Source organism: Corvus moneduloides, chromosome 4 (genome assembly GCF_009650955.1).
Source record: "Corvus moneduloides isolate bCorMon1 chromosome 4, bCorMon1.pri, whole genome shotgun sequence".
NCBI lineage: Eukaryota > Metazoa > Chordata > Aves > Passeriformes > Corvidae > Corvus > Corvus moneduloides.
Window position 1 is genome coordinate 64,751,206 of NC_045479.1, and position 22,422 is coordinate 64,773,627.

Below are 22,422 nucleotides of genomic sequence, written 5' to 3' on the forward strand. Positions count from 1 at the left end.
TAAACTTAAATGATTTCTTCGATATGCTGTAAGAGCAGTATTTAATAAGGATTAAAAAGAAGGCAGAATTTTATTCCAATAGAATGAAATAAGAAATAAAGATTTTGTAACAGGAATGTTGAGCATTTTTCTTCTTGGCTGAATCCTGAAGATATCAGGCTGCCTATCATGTTCAATTTACATGATTCATTCAAACAAGCAAATGCTGAAAAATGAAGTTATGACTTTCCTATAAGCTTTCAGGAACTTTAGAAGTCATGTGATTAAATCCAAATAAGACTGAAAGAAATTCTCAATTCCTTAAAAAAATTCAAAAATAATTTTAAGTTCCTATCAGCAAAAACTTATTCTTATCAAAACATGTTCCCCAAAATCTGGTTCAGTTCTTCCATCTAGTCAAAGTAAAAAAAAAACCTGTTACAAGTTTGTTTAAACTTGGTTCAAAATTTTTTGCCTTCAGTGACATGTACAGAGTGACCCAGCATTATGAGCTAGAGGTACAGGTGTAGCTGCTGAAAATTTGCACAAGGAAATTTAAATAGTCTCATCCAACTAGATTTCCATCATTATACAAATACATATATATATACATATATATATATACACACACACACTATAGGTATATACATATATAGAGATATATTGATATAGATATATATAAAGTACCTTAATACTAGTCCATATGAGTTACAATTGTAAAACAGGCATATTCCCTCTCTGGTGCTTGACTGCAGAAATGTACTACTCACCAATTCTGTATACCCCCCAAATGTTTGCTGAGAATATATCCTTAGGAATTCACAGATCCAAATAATGAACTCAGAATAAATGAATAAAAAGTATATTTCTTCAGCTGTTATTCTTCATTTATATTGACACAAATAACCTTTTGCACAGTTTGTTTACTCTTCACATAGATGCCAAAATATCACCTGAGACTTCAAATACCACTTCTTAGAGATTCTGGAGCTCAGACTATGAGGAAATGCAGCAGATTGCCTCTAGGAATGAGTGTAACATTATCCTTAACCTCTAGAGATCACAGACATGCATTCAAAAGCCTGATTTGCCATTTAAGTGTTCTCCGAAGACATACAGCAAAGTAACTTAGAAATAAGAACTGAAGAGAAAGATTTTGAACATAAATGTGAATTGCACATTTTTCAGCATAAAACTATCTTTTTCTACTTGTCATCAGTTTATTACTGAATTCCCTAGGATTCTTAATTCTGTTTATTTAAGCTATTTAGATTTAAACATTCAATTTTGGAGGCATGATTTTCCTAATTCTTGCCAGGAGTTAAATCATCCCATAAACATCCAAAGCAGAATCTAATCTTTATAACACATATATACTTCAGCATATATATAGTGAGTTATCCTAACATTACAAAGACAGATCACACAAAGAGACTCTGAAGCTTGTAGCCCAGAAGATAACTCTGCCTGGGTTTCTTGAGGCCACAGCCAGCAATCTGACCGCTAGACAATTCTTTGTCTCCGTCCAGCCCTCATTCAATAGCTAGATCTGCTGGAAAATGTTTGACCATCTGTAATAGCCCTTTTGTGCTCCTGCTGCATAAATAAGTCTTGAAATCTCCAAGCTGGTCAAGGAAAAGAACCCCTTGTTCATATATTGCACAAGCAGCTTCTGTCTGCTCCTTCTCAGTCACACACAATTGATTCTTGATAGAATCAAACATTTTCTGCTGCCACAAATGACAGTAGTAAGGTGTGCATATGCTTGTGACACTGTGGCTTCCCTGGGACTGCACAGCTGACAATGCCTGAGGCGTACCAAGTACTCACATCGAGAAATAGGGCAGTAATCCCAGGGAACAAGAGGATCATCTGTGTAACACCAGGGACCATGAAAATCATCATCTGGATTGCGGCAATAGTTTTTCTTCAGTTTACTAACATCTGGTTCTCTGAATATTTGTATATGCCTACAGGGGAAAAAAAATTCAAAGTGTTGAAAAGCTTTATACTATAGCCCAAATTTTCAAAGGTTAAATGTTGCTTTGCTCTACATTGTATTATTAGCTGATTGAGAAGCCTACAGGTCAGGGTTTAGGGCTGGTTAAAATCAAAGAGAAGATGAGACCCAAATATTTGCTGGATCTGGGTCTAACTTTCCTCTGGTTGGTATTTTAAGCACTGTGTCCACTGGACAGATGGAAGGCTTCTAGATCTCCCACTCAAGCTAAAATCTCTAGATACCCTCAAGAGGGATCGTTATACTGATTAGAAGAGTGTCTGTGATGCCCTCAGCACATCTCCAGGCCTCTCTAGGGAGCACAGGTCACCTCTCCTGCAGGTTAACAATATAAGGGAGCATTGAATCTACAAAGCTAAATCAAAGGCAAAAGAAAGGCAAACTAAGAAAGTTAGCAAGGATGAGCAGCAGGCAAGGAGAAAGATGAATGACTCAGACAAACTGCAGTGATATGTCACCTAAGTTGCAAACCTACATGAAGCAGTTCAGACATGAAATTTTGAGGTCAAACTCTGAAGTAGAGGAAGATGTTTATTTTTGGCTTGTCAGATACAAGAATATGGGCTTCCTTAGTTACAGCTGTACTGCTTCTTTAGTCCATAACCAACTACACATGCTGCCTCTAGCACACCCATAACCAGGGAAACTGTTGCAGTGAGACAGATAACTCCCCAAAGAAGTTCCCAGATGGAAAATGTGTGGGAGTAAGAAAAGAAAAGCTGATCTGTGCTCTATTAGATGAATGCAATTGCATCAAGTATCCAGTAGGTTTATATTGTCTCATTCACACCAAACTAAGAATTATCAGGCTTCTCAGAAAGCAGGAGCTTAAACTTCTCTTTCCCTCGCACAGGCAGCACACTGAAATATGTATCCTCTCTCTCACCATCTGTGGGAAGAAACACATATAGTCCAGGTGATGATTCCAGACAGGACCACTGAAGTCTGCCTTTTGCAATACAGCTTCCCCAAAGGCTGATTTCCTGACTTACACAGTCCTTCCAGAGGACAATGTCTTAAATGTTCAGCACTGTGACTCAACAACAAGTACCAAAGCTAATACTGACATATTTGCATCAGCTTCATAAACTAAAGGAAAATGAAGGGGAAACCATTTCCATCACAGTCACTAATGTGTGTGATATCTCATACATAGCAAAACTTTTTATGAATCCCTTATTTTATATATAGTCCTATTAATTCATTTTACTTCAACAAATAAATTAAAGTAGCCTGCCATTTCTGCTACTTGAATACGAAGCCAAAGTAATGATAAACAACAGAAATTGCAGGTCTTTTTAATGGCATTTGATGTCAGTGTCACTAGACTGTAGACTCAAGAGTCAATTTCAGGCTGCAAGGGACGTTGGGTGACTTCAAGTCCAACCACCTCCTTGAAGCAGCATGAGCAATGAGATGAGGTTGATGAGATGACCATTTCCTGTCTCATTCCTACTATCCTCTCATTGCACCAAACTTTCAAGGACAAGGATGGGGTAAAATAGGCCAGTAAACTGAACACTGATAAACATCCTAAAGCCAGCAATTAGTGGTTAGCCCGAACAAAGTCATGTCGTGCAATATATTTAAACATGAAGAAAAAGAGAAAAATATAAAAATAAAGATTAGGAAAACAAAGATATTAAAAACTCCAGGGCATAAAGGGATACTTTAGAATCCACGGAGATGAAAAAGATTTGCCATCTGGAGGCAGTATTTATTCAGGACTCACTGAACCATCTCTTTCTTTTTAATATGTACACACCTACGTAAGTCTTCAATATTTTTGTCCCATGTGGAACAAGTTAGCCCAAATCTTGTCTTGGATAGATTCCCCATGTAACTCTTGCCATTGCCACGATAACAATCTGGAAAAAAGAATGTTGAGACAAAAAAGTGGAGGGTGGTTGTGCAACATCGAGAAGAAAATTCTTCTTTTCCATCAGTAATCCAAATTATTAAAGACAAGTGTTCTATTTAGTAAATGCTGTACACTATTAATCAGACAACTGTATAAATCAAATCAGAAGAAAAACAGAAAATTGTTTCCAGATTTACACACGTAATCTTCTGTTTGAGACCTTCATTCTCAACACAGTAGCATTTTAATTTTTGTCTTATTTAGCTGAAATGGGAAAATTTCTTTGATAAATAGTTGGTTTAAGATTAATTTAGATGGGTCACAGAGAATATTCTAAAAGTTGTCAGAAGATAGTTTATTCGAATCCAACAAAAATGGTCCCCTATTCCTCCTTCCACGGAAAACAGGCACTCGGTTTATCTTTGTGTATCTTCCAGATACCGGCAACAGTATATAATTCTAGACTTAAGTATTACTTCAGCAAAATCAAAAATTCAGCATGACTTTAATTTTAATGTAATTCAAAAACTTGCCTGTTCACTCCAGCAGAAGTCATGTTTAATTCATAAGCTTTTATCACAAGCCTTTTTGAGACTTTTCAAGAGGATTGTTTAAAATGTTCAGTACTATAAAGACATTTTGCATAAAGCACTTAATTTCATATTCATCAGAATTTTTACTTTTTGATAATTGATACTTTACAAGAAACACAGAATGAGTATAAAAGTTTAATCCTTTCTTTGAGATAAGTCTTGCAACTGCAACTTTTTCAAATCTTTGAAATGAAAAATTGGCTAAAACTTAAAAGATGGAGCTGTTAATTCAGCCTGATGTATGGTTATAAGTCTGAGGTCTTAGCCTCAGTTTATGCTATGATTGACATCCATTCAGGATGCAACACTACTCCTTACAGTAATAGCAAGACCTCATGGGAAAAACATTTCCATGAAGACTCAGAATGAACCTCACAGGCAGAGTCAAGTAAGAACTCAGAGGATCAACCCCTTCTAGACAAGGAGGTACATGCAAGAAAAAATAAAGGAAAAAAAATCGCTTTTGGTAACCTCATATGCAATTATAAATAAACTGTGAACTAAGGAAATCATCTCAGCTGTGGAAAAACACCCTTCAAACTAAGAAATGTAAAGACAGTAGAGTAGATACATAGATTCACCTCTAAAATCAGATCCAATCAAATCTTTGTTGCAGCTTTCCCTGCTGAAATCAAAAATTAAACTGAGAAATGAATCTCATTTACACCACAATGAATCCCAAACATGTAAATAAAACCATAGCAGAACTACATAGGTATAACACAGATACAACTCTTCAGTTTTCAAGCCTGTCCACTTGCTGTTTGGAACAGTATAGCATTCACTTAAAATCGTATTATCACCCTTTCCTCTGTTACCTTGTTCATTTGATACATCGCACTTGGGAATCTGGGAGCAATAACCAATACGGATGTTTGGGTCAGTGGTAAAACACCAGGGTGATTCAGATCCATCTGGATTTCGGCAGTAGTTCTCCCTCAAATCCCTATAAAAATAAATATGTTAGCTCACAGCAGGGAAAACCTAAACCCACCAATGTGGTCCACTGGTTTTTGTTATGAATTAACAAAAATACAGGCTCCTTCAGGTCTCCGTGTTACTGATCAGTGTCAAGTGCAAGGAGATAAGGAGCCAGTAAGAACACAGTGTCCAGAAAAAAAATTAACTGTAATAAGAATATGTTTATGGAAATTCATTTTCAGCAGATGTGTTTTGATGGGATATACGATTTCATTTGAAGATTAACAATATTTTCATTCAGGATCCTCCATCAAAATTTGCATGCAACTGACATTGGATACACCTGCAAAACATTACAAGTGCTTTTAAATACAAACATTACCAAAGTGCTTAAAACTCCCTACTTTGAATGGCTCTGCTGAGTTTGGAGAAACAGAGTGCTGTAGACTATCACTGACTCATTTAGGAAACTGAGTCATGGAAAATAAAAAAAGTGTATGTTGAAATTCTATACAGCTGTTACCTTTAAAGTAAAAGTCACAAGGGAACATCTTTAAATGTCTTTTGCAGATTGTGTGAAATAGTCAAACCTCTTAAATGTAAGTTTTATTTCCCCATCTCCTGACAGTTGTTGCCATGTTCTGCGCATCTCCATATTTCACTGTATTTTTTCCATCTGCAGCGCTTACTGATAACAGACTGTGGAAAGAATGGGCCTAATACTAAATATCAGTAATTCTTACTGATATTTACCCATCAATAAAGATATTTAGTACAAACTGGGCTGTGGCTTCATTCTGGTCAATGAGGTTTCCTCTATGCTTACTTAAAAAAGGACTGAAAAAACATTACTAACTGCCTAAAATTAGTAGATTATTCGCATCTTGGGAGTTCATGAACCATACAGAAAGGTTCAATGACCAGTGTAAAAGCAGTCCAATTGATGCAACTAAATTTAGTAATGAGCAGAAAAAGGATTTAAAATATGAAAACTAAAAGAAGTGTTTTCAAATATTCTAAATGTTAATTATTGCCAAGAAGATTACATTTATGTAATAATTAGGACATATTGAATTAAAGTCAACAATCAAACTGTGAAGAAGTTTTTAGTTCCATAAAAAAAAACCTGTGGTAATATATCAGCACTGTTGGGATTCAGGTCCCAGTCTGGAATACATCCTGACACTTCACAATCAAACTGGTGAATATATTCTTGAAAGAAAAGTTCATAAAAATCCCTAGGGTTTCACACAAGTTCATCTAGAACTACTGCTTTGAGATCTGAAGGAATGATTTTCCCAAGCTCAAAAGGTTTTTGAGCCTCAGCAGGTAGAGCAGATGCAGGACACAGAGCAGGGACAGGGGCCCTATGGTCTACTCGAGTGGCATGACTTTGTAAACATTTCAAAACTCAGCTCTTTTCTCACTGCAGTAATAACACCCACATATCTTTACTCACTTGCATTTGAAGTTCTCGGGAGTGATGTTGTGCTGGTGAGGAAACTGGGAGTCCCACCTCTGGCACTGGGTCCCACTCCATATGGTGCTGACGGTGCCACGGTAACCCTCACCCTGTCCCCAAACGCACGTTGTCGTCTCAGCTGCCGCCTCTGTGCTGTTCACCACACTTTCGTCTGCAGACCCAGACAAGAAGTGTTGTTTCATTCTCTTAAGAATGGCTCAGGATGTCAGGTTTGAACTCCACATTATGGATGGAGTAATGGATTACATGATGTTCAAATCATGGTAATTGCAGTTCTTTGGTGAAATTGCCAATGTGATTACAGAGTAATTTTTTCCTCTTTACATTTACAATATCCACAAAATCAAAGTAAGTGCTGGACTTTATGCTAGTTTATCCACTTGCATGCAAAGAATCTGCAATATTTTCTTGTGTGAGACACCTGGCCTATGTTGTATCACTGGAGATCAGAAGATATTCCTGGTTACTTTTTCCAGTTCAGCAAATATCATTCCATCAGCTTCAAAAACCTGAGTGACTACCCACATGAGCACTGTGGTGTGGTAACACATATTTGTAGGATTAAAATACAATTGGGTTCCTCTAAAGTATTCCCAGAATATCAGGTCACAGGAAAAAAAGATGTAAATAAAAAAAAATAATAAAAAAAGAATATAAATCCTTTATATTATCCATTATAAATTAATGTGCTAAATTCTCCTAGAAGGTTTTTTTTTTCTGCTTCATATGGTTAAAAGAGGAGAAAAAAGGCCCAGCTTTTGAAATCAAATATTAGTATTCTCTACAGAGAGAAAAATGTTTTAAAGACTAACAAATTCATCAGACTCAAGATCTCTTACAGATGTTGATATACTCTGCACTCACCCTGGTGTGGGCTGTCTTGAACTAAATTCAGAAAACCAGTATTTTTTAAATGACTCATTCACATAACTTGAAAGGTTCTTTTTATTTCTTATGCAATTTTCATAATTTCAAATTAATGGCACAGATATTGCATCAGATATATATAAAGTAGTACAAAACTAAATACACTACAGTAAGGGCAACACTTCTGCAATATCCTCAGAAGTTCCCAATACAATATTTTTAAAGTAACTGTGTATCTGTTGGTAATTGCTATTGTTCACAGTAAATATGTTATTAAAGTTCCTTAGTTAGTTTTCTTCAAATGGTCCAGTGAGTAGAGCAGTATTTGTGCGTTACTCATAATGTAGTTCACTCCTGGTAACTTGAGCCAGTTCCATGAACTTGGAGAAAATATGGATCTTAAGGAAACCAAATGTCATAACAGATGGTTTTGGCTGATTTGCTAACTGATCTTTGACGTTAAAGATCATTTCCCTGTCAGATGATAACATCAAGTTTTGCAGTTGAATTATACATTTATCCATGCATCCCTTTTTCTCTTCATCTGGTTGATGTTTTAAAATCAGTGTTTCATGGTCAAATTCATTTCCTGTCCCTCCTTCCCAAGCCAAATGTTGTCCTGTTTCAATGGGATTTTGAGTTCCAAACTCATTCCAAAGTCAAAAGGATATGGCACTGAAAGTATCACAAGGAGGTTTCTGCAGGCTGACAAATTCACTCTTTCTAGGGGATTCATCAAACAGGCTTGCAGCCAGTAACTATATGTTTAGTCTTTATACATCACTTTTTAAATAATTAGACTACAAAAATATTAATTTGTACAACTGATAGTAATAAATATTTGCAATATTCCAGTTTTCAATCATAAATAATGTATGAAAACAAATGGAGTTATATTCTAAAATAGCTTCTAAGCTGATTAGAGTGAACATCACTGTGCCACATTCAAATACATATTAGTCTTTTTTAAAAATACTTGCATGGCTTTCACAAAAATGAAAAAGATTTGGGGAAAAACTAGAGGGGGCGGGGAGAAGAGTTTACTAAGATAATAAATTTCAGCAGAAACCCTGGCTTCATAACGTTTCCTAAGTAAATTAATAAATTACAACTACATAACTCTAGCAAAAAAGTCTTTTTAAATAATACTAATAATGCACAAAAAAATCAACCTAATACAGGCTGTCGCAAAGACCTTATCTATACACAATAAGTTACTACTTCAACTGTAATGAACTCTACAGTGCACCTACTCTGGACTCAGTCATGCTAAAGAAGAAATAATCAGTATCGTGTTTATACATCATTATGTGGGATTGAGTTTTTTTAAAATCACATGCCTGAAATGAAATAAGTAATTCATTAATTGATTTAAGCAAGGCCATAGTAATTTTGAAGTGCATTCCTTCTTTTTACGTCTGCAGATACACAGCTCATTGTTGAACTTTACACTGCATGTCTGGACCATGACCTCTATCTGTAGATCAGATTTTACAATTTGGCCATGTCAAAACATACAACATAAAGGCACCAGAAATACTCAACTTTCACATTGTCATGAATACTTGCACAGCCAAGCCACTTTTGCAAAGATTTGCACTATAATGACTAAGAGAGAAATTATTTCAAAATGTACAACGTGATTATCTGCTACTACTTTGTGGCAGCTCTCAATAAGAATTCTAGTAATGAGAAGGATTGCTAAAATATTCTCATTTTAGTTGATAAAGCAATTCCATTGTTCCAAAAAGTCCACAGAACCCTCCCCAAAATCTCCTTGCTGTACCACCTGCATATACTACAAATATCTCATTTTAAAACATGAAAAATGAGGTTCCAAAATATTTCTGGAACTTAATTCTGAAATTCTGAGGGCTTGTGCCCTCAGAACCAATTCCCATTCTGGCTTTCGAGTCTCACAGAAGCCTCAAAACTTACCAATCCTTGAGAAATCCTTCATTCAGCTGGTGATTCCACAAACAGGCATGATGGGAACAGTCTCCCTGTTCCTGTTAATGAAAGTTGGGCTGGATGTGCACAGGAACAGGCAAGAGCTTGAGAAGCAGTGCTTGCCTCACCAGACACTGCAGACTATACAGCACTTGACAAACTAAGAAGTGCTCAGGCTGTCCAAGCCTACAACTTACAGAGTCATCTCCACTCAGTATTGGTCTTGTTGTTGAGGCTAATTTTTCATTGCCCACATACCAAATTAACTAAATTTAATAACTCTGAGCATGAACATCAGATGTGCAGAGCATTGGTGAGAGAGCCCTAAGAACACACTCACCAGTTCTCTTACAAGGCAAAATCAAGATCAAGACAAAAATCTGAATTCCCATCCTTATCCCAGTAATTCCTCTAAAATATAACTTAAGATCTGCAAATCTAAGGGTTTGTTCCAATAAGAAAGACACTATGAATTTAATTAGATTAATTTAAAGTCAACGCATAATCCTTACTTTTTAAACTAATATTTCATAGTGGAGTTTTCCAGGGTTTTTTGCTTCAGTTCAACTTTTACAGTTCTGAACTGAGATTAAAAGTACTGTTAAAGAAAGATCGCACAAAATACCATCTTATGAAAGACCACTATTTATAATTTATTGATAAAGTGTCACTACTTACTCCTGTAGGAAAGTTCATTATGAAGAAAAGAATTTGGTAATTGTTAGCAGCATTTTGCTGCTTTTGAACTTTGTGGGTTTTTGTTTTCTTTTTTAAATTCTAGATGACTAAGATTAAACATGTAATTCAGACAGACACATGAGGGGATTTCCCATTAGTAGAAATACTACTAATGTTCACATGTTCACTCTAAAGTCCCCAACCAAAGGGCAATAATGCAAAGATATTCTTTTTCTTCCATAAAACCCTCCCTACTCCGATACTTCAAAATACATAACTATATTAATAAGGGCCGGCTCATACATTCATAGATGCTTAAGTAAAAAGATGAAACATTATCCAGAGTCTTATGTGTAAAGCCACAGATAGTCTTCCCAGTCCTGGTTCTCACAGCAACGCCAGCATGAGGGAATCAGCAGGAGCCTTGAGTCATTCGACAGCTGAAGTAACCAGCTAGATACTATTTCTGACTCTAATCCAAATGACCCAGAAGAAAATCCTGCACAAATTTTAGGTCAATGGTGAGACTCCTACTGACTTAAAAGAAGTTAGAGGTTTTGCTGGAGAATTCATGTTCTTTCATGACAACACAACCTATGTATTTTTGGAAAAAGACACAGTTGGGAAAGAAAGAGTCCTGAACTACATCATGAGGAAAATACCTGTTCTTGCTTATATTAATGAAATATCTTTTCTGCAGTGTCAGTCAACAGAAGGAAAATGTACCCTGATTTGTAAAAAATATTTAAAAAGTTGATTCTAAACGTGATCCATACAATTCTGCAAATATCAGTAAGAAAGCCGAGTGACATTTTGAAGCTGCTCATGCTCAGTTACACTGCCTTCAGGCATCCCTTCCTTGAGCAATGGCATTCACAGTTCTGGGCAGTAGTTTAGTGGCAGTTTCTTCCTTTCCACATTTTCTTCAATGCACTATGACACAGTACATGAATGGAAGACAAAACCCCACTGATTTCAAGCATTTTCCTTTTTTTCAGTAAAAACATATGAGAAAGTGAAGAAATGAATTATAGCCAGGCTCAAGAATCACAGTACTGAAGAACTCATTGTCACCTAAAACTTTCACACATACAGTTAATTTGTCTTTGAGAACAGAGAGACCTTGCCAGGCTCTTCCAATGGCTACAAGAAGACTTTAAATTCAAACACTTTTTATTTTAAATCAATTTAAAAAAAAATTGATTTCCTCAGGTTCAAAGTTCTTAAATCTCACTTTCAAAACTATCATAGAAATGATGAAAAAGATTTGAGAAGGATCCTTTTTGAGGAAATGTGGATTAAGCTTTTGCATAAACAGTGAACACAGGACCTATTTTTTGTCTCCTTGTGAAGCAAGATGGAAGGTAATACTTTCTCAACTACTAAATATCTCTTTTCACTACCCCCTTTCTATAAACACCTTTATCTTTTGCAAATATTAAGCTTAAATGAGTGTTACTTTTATTTGTTTACATACAATGATTCAACAAATAACTCTTTAATCAGAACTGTGCATTCAAACGGGCAGCTGAAATCTCTGTTTCTAAAGAACAAGTAATTTAATATTGGTGGGGTTTTGTCTTCCCAAAGGCTGTAGGCACACTACAACAGTTCATTTTAGATCTAGAATCTGAATTTTGGTGTTTCATTACTTGTTCTTTCCCATCAAACTGAGGCCTTTATTGAATTTTCTCAAGGCTTTTCAAGATCTGGTCACTCCTGGCTACTGTCAGTGGTTACTGGTGGCAAAGGCTAAATCCATGTTAAAGGCATCTGGGTTGGTAGGATATCACATAGGCATCGATGAAACACTGTTCTTAACACAATAATTCCAAAAAGCTGGGCAGTTCTCAAATGACTGATATAAGTAGCTTCCTTTATGGGCCTCAGCGCCTCTCTGATTGCCCTATAGCTCATCCATAGAGGAGCCACTACCTGTTTGGGGTTTTTTTAAAGCAATATTAGTTCCCTGCTCCTGTCTTCCCTGTAGTCAATGTCCTCACTCATGCCAAAATAACAGTAATTTTCCTTTTTCATGTTTGCTGGCACTGCTTCCATTTCTTCATTTCATCCTACACTTCTTCATTGCTGTTAGTTGTCCTTTTATCCTCTCTTCTAACTAAAAGTTGTCTCAAGCCAAAACCACAGACACATATGTGAGCAACTTCAAACCAGTCCTGGTGTCCCCAAAGTCTTAATCCAAATCCAGTTTTTGCAGCTTGAGCCATCTCTAATTCCTAATTGCTCCTGTCATCTCTTTCTCACAGCCCTGGCTGTAAGCCACAGTGTTTTATGCTGCATTCTGTGCTTGGAAGTAAAATTACAATGCCCTCTCTCTTCAGTCTTAAAACCATATTTATTTTCTAAATGCTTCCTTCCACCAACATTTTTGCTGAAAATTTTGTATATGAGCTGTTGTCAGCATTTTGGCTATAGAGCATACTAGCACTCACAACATGTAGCAAAAGCCACAGGCAGCATGCTGCCTTGTGGTCACTCCCCAAAGAGAGGACACCTACATTTTTGTATATGCTCCAAGGACTTGGATTTGCAAAGCTTTTTTCCTAATTAGTATTTCTTGTAAATTAAATAAACAGTCCTCAGCATAGGAATTAAAAACCTGTGTGAGAATCCAAACCACAAAGCTATAAAGGCCTATAACTCATGATGTTCTCTTTTTAGTGTTTTGAGATTGCAAACAGCCCCAGCTTCAGAAACACAGAGCAGCCACTGAAACCCAGAATAGCCAAGTGTTTTGGGCTCCCTGCTAGGAGGTGGGAAAACAGTTTTTTTATGAGCCTTAAGAAAGACAGAAAACTGAAAACAGGGTTTTGATATTTTCTGTTAGTATTCTGGCCATCAAGATGGTGATTTAACAGTAGCATCAGCAATAAACTCCCTCACTGGGTTATAAAGGAGAGCATCGAGCAGCGCTGCATCTTACATAGAGGGCAATGTCATATGCCTGTCAGAAACACCCTTTGAAAATATCTGCTGGATTAAGCTTTCAAGACCACCACTTCTGTATTTTTTCTCATATAGATTGCCTTATTAATTTCAAAAGAGCTACAGTTTTCTGCAGTGAAAATACAGTTTTACATGTGAAATTTCCACAGATTTTAATATATTTTCTAACTGAAGGAAGAAATTTCTAGTTCATTCAGTGAACTTTTGCCTAGAAATGAGACAAAAGGCTTTCATCACAATATGAAAATCATTACACTGTGTTCTGGCGAGTTTTTTATTTCATTTTAATCTTTACCTTTTCTTCAGGACTCTACTATGATTTGGTAGACAAAGTTGATAATCCAGTAGTTTGCAGGAGATCTCCCACCCAACTATTTTATAAAGCTGAGGCCAGACTGTAGATACTGAAAGTTGCATGGGGCGTAAGCTTACGTGACCAACAAAGCCAGATGTGAATCCTCATAACACTGACACATCAGCTCAGGAAATGCCAAAGGATAAAGTTTTATAAAAGCTGCATTTGTGAAACAGTCAGCTGTAACTTAGGAATACTTTTTTCATAATAATAACATATTTAGCAGAGGAAAAGAACAGTTCTAGAATGCTACACATGATTCATATGTTATCTAATAATTTGAGAAGAGTAGGAAGCACAGTTTAGTTTAGTTTAAAAAAAAACAAACCACAAACCAAAACAAAACCCAAACCAACACAGGCCAAAAATCCAAAGCAACAGCTCCTTGCTTAATGGAGTAACTAAAAAATTGAAAGATGATTCAGCTGCATAGCTAAGCCAGTCTGTGTTTACAAAGTGGAAGGACTGAGCTTTCCTCTTTACCAAAGACTATCAGTAAGTCACGATACAATGACATGAGTTAGTACTGTAGTTCACAGGTAAGACTTTCAGCATGGCTGTGACTTAATGGATGCCCGACCCAAAACAGGCAGCCATCCTGGTAAATTTCTTCTGTCTCTGGACAACCTGATTAGACATTGCCCAAAGTATCAAAATAACTTTGCCTTTTTTACAGTGGAATAATTTTGATAGTTTAACTACCTTATACTGGAATTACAATGACGTAAGATAGAGTAAGTTCAATTACTCTGCATCAGGAGGTACAGAATATTCTTACTCAACCCTTGGATTTCAAAAATGGGCAACTTGATTAGACCGGACAGGATCTCCAAGACATTAGACTGGCCTAAGTTATGAACATCCAAGGAGAGAAAATCCTGAATTATTCTGAAAATGCATGGCATAATTGCTTTGGTAACAATTCTAAGTGAAGGTGGAGAATCCCCCTTTAGGCAGCAACTGCTCACAAAGTTTCATGTCAGAGCTATTACCTCTTCCCTGCCACCCATCCCAATATTTTAAGCATGTCTCAACAAAACTGATTCTACCATCTGCCCTAGCCCCAGTATTACCATGAAAGTCTAGAAAAATTGCTTTACACAAATTTTCAAGGAATGTCCAAGTGTTTTATCTTCCTCATTGTCCCTTTACTTTTCATTTAAGACATCTAATTATCGTTAAAATAGATCTGTCAGAGCTATCACCAAAGTTAAGATGGTCTGGGCTTTGAAGACAGAACATGCTGCAGGAAGTCTAAAATGCTAAACTAAAGCATCTCAAAGTGAGCATCCAATACTGTACACCTTAATGTCACTTTGATTCAATTCCTGTTCTCTAAAGTGTGGTTAACAAATGCCACCATCTTGTAGCTGATGGATGAAAAGAAATTAATTGCCTGTGGAGTGCTTTGATATGGAGTGCTGAATAACACAGAGAGACCCATGAGGAAATTAATAATTCTGTCTTCAGCACAAGAGTGAATAATGTGCAGGACCCAAGGCCTAGAACTGCAAAGCAGTGAAGAGGTGTTGGCAGAGGACACAGAGTAGGGATGGGGTGTGTATGCACCAAATGATATTTGATACTCTCAAATGACAATGCAAATGTCCAGCATGGCCAAACTAACACTGTACATGAGATCTTCATGATTTTTGTTGCCTCGCTTTTTTAGTTCTTGATTTTCCTACATTTTAATGCAATTTACAGTATGTAAGACATACACATATTCCAGTGTTAAGTAACACACAACTCTTCTTTCCTGTCCAGATTAAATATAAAGTGTTTAAAGGAAACCCTCTTTGAAAGCTATGTTTTAAAAGCTAGTGAAGGGCAATGAATGAGCTAGGGGTGGTCCTGCACTGCTCGAAATATCTGTGTCCAGATTTTGGAAAGGAAAAGGAAGTAATAAATTTTGCTTGAACTCACCACACGTTTTAATTGCACAGAACTCCCAGGGGGTGTTAGGGTCAAGAGTGTAGCACCATGGTCTCAGCTTGCCATCGGGATTGCGGCAGTAATTATCATCAAAGCCCTTGTCAGGATATCTGTAAACCACAATGAGAAACGTGTCAGGGAAATCTTCCTGGCAACGCTGCACAAGGTACTGCCTTTTACAAGGTACTTAAAGGACAGATTTCAGCAGAGGCAAACAAGAACCGGTTCCTATTAACCTGGGGTCTGATCCTGTAGGATGGATGTGAATACTCTTAATGCTGTTAGAAAGTTAATAACATATCAACACTTTCCAAATATGCAGCAGAATCAGACCTCCACTGAGGGGACTCCCTGCTGTGCTAATGCACAGGGTACCGGATAGGGTAACTCCACTAATTGCTAAACTCTTGCTCTTGTGTCTGTCAACTGATGACCAGACACTTAAGCCACTCATTTTTTTGAAATAGACCAATTAAATGTGGATTATCTAAATACAGCCTGCCATGCCAGGCTCATTAAGAAAACAGGTTCTCCAGTGCAACAGCCCTCGGTTCAAACTGGAAGCTATTTTGAGTAGCTATTCTAACTAATGATAGATACTAATGATTTGTAATGGAGCTCATTTTTGGTCATGCTCTCATTTCGAGCATTGGGGGAAAGAAGGAGAAAAATAAGGAAATAACTTCCGCTTCACTTTATCTCATTAAGACTAGATACTATTGTGCTATTTAAATGTTTCCACATTCCTGCAACCATCATTGATGATCAGACAGATATCCAAGATAAGTAGGGGGTTTTTGTATAAGTACATGTTACTAACATCTGTAAACTTGAAGGAGATAAATGCATCGGGGTTTTTTTTTTACTAGTGAATACAAATTGTCTTGGCTTTCCAGTTTTATTGAAATATGTTTGCAAAAGAAACAAAAAGTAGATTTGCCCCTGAGGGAAACATGAAAAGTATGTAAGAGAACAATAAAGTTAACTACCTGGGAACCTGAATCCATTTACAACTGCAAGCAGATGTGCTTCACACAAGCAGAGGAAAATATGATTTACAAGTGTCTGATTTTGCTAGGGTGCTTTTTCTGTGAATTGATCATGCTAATTTTGGCTCATTTGCACCTTGATCTCCCATTTCTTAGGAGAAGTCAGGTTCCTTCAACTATACAAGGGACAAGGATAAGATTTAAGTAGAATTCAAAAAAAACTCCGCCAAAATGACAACAAAACCACCAAGGAGAAACCTCACCAAACTGAGAATTCAATGGCAGTCAATAATGTGATAATTTTAGATCTAGCAGCAGTACCCTGTTTTCTGCTAGGTATAAGACAAACTGTAAAGGAACAAGTTGTGTCCAAAGATTCCCCAAGGAAATAGTTAATGGGCTAATAATACAGCAGAAAACAAGATGGTTTTGGCCACCCAGTAAGTGCAGTGATGAGCTTTGATGCTGGTGGAACATGTTCCATGTCAAATAGCGTGGAAAGTGCATGTCACCACCCAAGAACCATGGTGAGTCCAGGAATGGAAAAAGTATCTGCAGCCATAGCTCACAAAAAGCATTCAAAACAGCTAGGGATGTAAAGAAGCCATGTTCTAGACTATGAATGTCTGTCTTGGCACTGAATGCTCCATCCTTCCTAATGTTACATGGCATGTTCTCACAGTATGTCAAAAATGTGTTACTTACTAACTAAAACCTAGGGAGAGATGTTCTTCTAGGATCAAGCTCTGAGTGTCTTTGGGGGATGAAGTAGTGCCAGTGAGTCATCTTTTCACCTACTAGATCTATTTGTCCTTTTCTAGAGCAAAACCAGCCTTCCCAGTCAATGGTTCTTCCCCCAATATTCACAGAGGCTTCTTCCTTCCTTCATACCCAGCAAGCAACAATTCCTATAAAAAAGGCCAACTAGCACCTTTAAGAAACAAATAATAGCAATAAGATAAACGACAGGGCTTCAAACTGTTCCACACAATTCAACAGTGACGCTGTGCAGAATTCCCTGAGACCTTTTGTTGTGCACACTCCTCCTTCCCCAGTACTTTTGGGCACAGACCCCTTTCTTAGACCCAAGAAAGAGCCTGAGGTTTCAGAGATCTTTCAGAACTCTACATATTTCCTTTTTTCCCCCCTTGAAACATCAGTAGCTGTACTTCACTGCCAAAAATGAAATGAAGCATCAAGATACATATCTGGTGTCAAAATCAAGACTTTACCTCAGTTTCTAGAAAAAAGAAAGGAGAGTATCAGCCAAAGAGATAACATTTACTCTTTTTAAAAAGGCAGATGCTGATCTCCAGCTCTCCTGGAACTAAAATGAAACCTAATATCTAAAACTCTTCACCAAGTTTTCTTTTCCCCTTTGTTTTGTTTTAAAAGTCATGTAGGACTGGAAACTTGATTTTCTATAAAGTAAATTTTCATACAAAAGACATAAACCAGGGGACTAATAAAAGGATATCTGCAGTTATTCATCTCCTATGCTACACTTCAACCCTACTTTCCTCCATGTAATAAATATTTTCACAGGATATTTGAGTTTGAGCAGAAAAGGTGAAAAAATTTCCCCCCACATGCTGCTCTATGCCCAACACATTATCCTCAGTGGTCTTCCTTCCATCTTGAGGCATAACTGTGCCCGTGAGGAGTACACAAGAGAAGTGGCGTTTCAGAATATGTCTGCATCCACAAATAGCTAAAAATGAGCCATGCAGGAGCTGTTTGAGGGGATTCCTTCTGCTAGCTTCAATCACATCTAAGCAGACAGTAAACATCTTCAGTAACTGACCTCTGAGGGGACTAAATTCGGAACAAATCACTGAGGTGACAAAAAGGAAAAGTGAGTTGTATTTACCCTAAGCCAAAAGCACGGTCCAGCAGCAGGTAGACTAGAGAATTTGAAAAGATTACCATCTTTATTCCTTTTCTTTGTCATTGCAACTGAGGAAGCCATAAATGCAAATAGGTTTAATTCTATCCAGATAGTCCTTCCTGGTTTCAAAGTTATTTACATTACGCCTGGATGGTATACTGTAAGTGTCTCTAGAGACTGCTGTGTTTTAATGGGTCATTTGTCCCAGACCTCTTATTTTCAGCTTACATGACTATGGGAAAAAAAACCCAAAAAACCAGACCGGTAAACCAAACCCCATAACATTTTTAAAATCTTGTATAAACAAAGTATTATTGTTACTACCTTTAGTAGTAACAGAGTTAATTAACATCAGTGTATCAGAAATCCACTGGACTACATTACTATTCTGAAAGCCAATACAGATCAGTTCAATCTGGATGGGTTGCTTTTTTTAAAAAAAAATCCCACTTTATTACTGTCTGAAAACTCTCAAGAAGATGTTCTCTGAAGGAATTATTTCAAAGAGGAAGATGATTGTTCGTAAGACTGTGGTTAGTCTGAAAAGTTATTTTGCAAACAATCAGAAATTAATGGAAAAAAAGACATTTCCTCCTGACAGTAAAATTATTATTCTTTGTACCCAGGAGTTCTATAAATGTTTCACTCCCAAGGAACAAAACTGTTTCTGTGCCTTATTCTAGAATGCACAGTAAGTGCATGGCAAGACTCAGAAACAGATTATCTTCCATCCCACTCTGCTAACACAAAATATTTATTGTGGCAGAACAATGGGATAGCCTGCTATTATTCATGAAGTAGATCATCCAAGCCAAGGAAAAAAAAGACTATACCACATAAACTCCAAAACTGCAGATCCTCAATATTTTGCTGAATAATCAGGCTTTCTAAAATCTACCAGTACCCATATTTCTTAGAATAAAAATAATGCTTTATTTAGTGAAACACTTTAACACATAAAAAGATAACTTCAGTGGAAGGTCTTAATCATTCTGGTTTTGTTGATTCTTGCATTCTTCGTCTGGCAGTTTAAGTTTATTCAAAACAATATATAAATGGAGTTAAGCCAAAATCCAGAATAAAACTAAAATGAAACTGTAGTCTGGTTTGAGATGAACAGAGACCCCCTCCTGTGTGGCCTAACCCCTGCACACCCCCTCCCTCCCACAATACTTTCAGAAGTGTGTATTATGGATGACCCTTTGTAGTTGGGTGAATTTGGCCCTCTAGGACAAACCCTAACAGGGATGAAATCTGCTTGCTGTTTCTGACTCAACTTTTGGCACTGTGAATCTGTGCCTAAATCAAAAAAAAAGAATAGAAACACAAAAGTCTAAGAAAGAAATCCATGTCCATAAAGTGTTAAACAGAATGATTAAATCCTTTCCCAGGGTGAAAAAACAGATGTATGGGCAAACATTTTGGTGAAACAAATTGGATATTTAAATGTGACTATAATGGAAGATCACCTACAGCTTTAAAGCTATTCAATATTGCAAAAAGGAGAATATTGTTACTTGACAATATTGGAAGTTTATATTCATTAACTGTGTTAAGAAAACTAACAAAAATTTATGACTTTAAATCATTATTTACTATATGATTAAGGTATTTAAGCTGACTGCAGCTGCATATCTATATATAGAGAAATATTCCGAGGTTATTTACTTACTGTCAATGAAGCTACAGAGAAAGTTTTGGTCAATGAAAGTATTAGGCGCACATCACTACACTAATCAGGCATGGGATGTAATCAGAACTGCACAAAACAGCCTCTACTCCCTGTCCTGCACCTCCATCGTGGCAGTAGCCAGCCTACACCATGGGCCAGGAACCCAAGCACCTAAAACTGGTGAACTCCATAAATTTCAGTTGACCTAATGCTAGTTTTGCTCAACTGGTTCCAGAATGTGTATAATTTTCAAATTATGACCACATGGTCTTGCTTGGGGAGGAGGAGAGGTTACCTCTCTGGACGAAATTTGTGCTTGTGTGGTCTCTGAAGATCCCAGCGCTGACACTCCTTGCCCGTCTCGGTGTGATCCATTGGCCCTCTATAACTCTCTCCATTGCAGGTCATGCATTCAACTAGGGAAAAAAAAAATAGACACTAGTCATTTATTACACTGATAACTTATACCACAAAAAAACCCCAACGAAAAACCCCAACATGTCCCTGCTTTTATATATTGAAACCAACCTAAAGAGGTATTAAAAAATTGTATCTTTCTGTTGGGTTGGTATGTGTAATGCCCTTTGGAATATGATCGTATCTGTTAGAGATAATCCAGATGCTTAAATTGTATATCACTTTATAGGACACTTACAGTTTTGAAGCAGGTAGGGATGAGCTAGTAGAGGCATTCATGTTCCTATCAGATTTTTACTAATCTTACCTATGGTTAGTAAGAGAGATACATATAGCTAAGGAAGAAGTATTTTTTAAAGGTGGTGTAATGTAATTAAGCACCATTTATTATTTTAAATCACTAAGTCAGTATAACTACAGGACAAGTTGAAGTGCAGAATAATGGCTAAATCCCAATTTTAGTGCAGTGCAATATGTCTGTTTTAATACTCAGCACTTTCAGCTACAAATGATACTGTATTTTTTTGCTAACAATGATTTTTGGCAGCTTAAGCTAAGATACATTTTCAGTCTGGGTTTAGGATAGTAGGTAGGGTGCGTGGAGGGAGAGTAGGCAAAAGTTACCAAAGGAATTTGAAAGCATTGTTGAAAAAAATTTAGAATGAGAGCTCTGAAAATATAAAATAAATTCACCATAATTAACTGTAGACAAACTTCTCAAGTACTCTCTAATTAGAGTAATTGTAAGGAAGGATCATTTAGAAAATATTATTTTATGGAATTACAAATATCACTAAACTTCAGCTACCGAAGTTCTCATCCTGAAATGAGCTCCAGGTCTTATCCCATTTGAAACTCACATAAATTTATCTTTAAATGAGGTGTTTTAACAAATTCTCAAGCTCTTTCTAAATGATTCTCTTCCTCCTTCTTTTCCTCTCTCCCTCCTTGCCTCCCTCCCTGCCTCCCTCCCTCCCTCCCTATCTTCTTCCTTTCCTAACGGCAGCATAACTATTGCATGTGACACATTAGCAGGAAAATTAAAGGCATCCTATCTTGAAGATTTAAATAGGTCGGTTGACTGGAACTGAATTGGCTGATTAGCAAGATACAAGATCTTAGTTTGGAGGTTAACAGAACTTAAAAGTCAAAAAATGCAATGGTACATATAAAGCGTCTTTCAAACTCTGTGCCTTGAAAGTCAAATGGGGTTGGATTTGTAAAGGGTTATACTTATTTACAGTATTTATTCAAAACACAAAATGCATGCTTATCTTAAGCTTTCGTCTTGTAATCCAGTATCTATATTTTCATCAAAAAGAAAATGAAAAGCTGATTTTACTATGGAATGGCACTAGATGATTTTATCACATAGTAATACTGAAATTGTTAATGGATTCAGTATAGGCTAGACAAGACAAAACAAAGGGTCACATTTGTGTGATCAGCACAACTTCATTGTTCAAGCTCCTCCATAACCTGAAAAAAGCTGCTGAGTCTGAAACCTTCCAGAGCACTGGAACATAACAAGATCTCCTCTTCCTCTAACAACTTCTTTTCTTGCTATATGAGTTACTCTCGCTGAGAAATCAACTACTCTTTCTTTAAAGGCCATGAGCAAGTGATTACTGGAAGTTCTGTGCAGCTGCTGTCAGCAGAGCAAAGGCAGCTTCCTGCAGAAGCTGTGCTGGGTTACCTTCTGAGCAGAGGGGGATGTCACAGACTTCATGGCGTGTCTCTGGACTGGTGGTGAAACACCAAGGGCCTCCCTCTTCCCCTCGAGGGTTTCGACAGTAGTTTTCCCTCAGGTCTTTTCCCCGATAGCTCGAAGGCAAAAAGCTAGTTTT

At 37.0% G+C, this 22,422-nt stretch overlaps 1 protein-coding gene across 3 annotated transcripts in view; it reads right to left on the bottom strand.

The window, feature by feature from the left end:
- HGF (hepatocyte growth factor) overlaps positions 1–22,422 on the bottom strand; it is a 57,508-nt gene that overhangs the window by 13,161 nt on the left and 21,925 nt on the right. For 2 of the 3 annotated variants that reach the window (XM_032106959.1, XM_032106961.1), the window contains exons 5-11: positions 22,272–22,414; positions 20,454–20,574; positions 15,601–15,719; positions 6,834–7,008; positions 5,272–5,399; positions 3,765–3,867; positions 1,810–1,949 (exon numbers count right to left, since the gene is read on the bottom strand). In XM_032106959.1, the coding sequence (XP_031962850.1) occupies positions 1,810–1,949; positions 3,765–3,867; positions 5,272–5,399; positions 6,834–7,008; positions 15,601–15,719; positions 20,454–20,574; positions 22,272–22,414 (929 nt within the window). The remainder of the gene's footprint in view (positions 1–1,809; positions 1,950–3,764; positions 3,868–5,271; positions 5,400–6,833; positions 7,009–15,600; positions 15,720–20,453; positions 20,575–22,271; positions 22,415–22,422) is intronic. The other variant, XM_032106960.1, reaches the window with a different exon arrangement.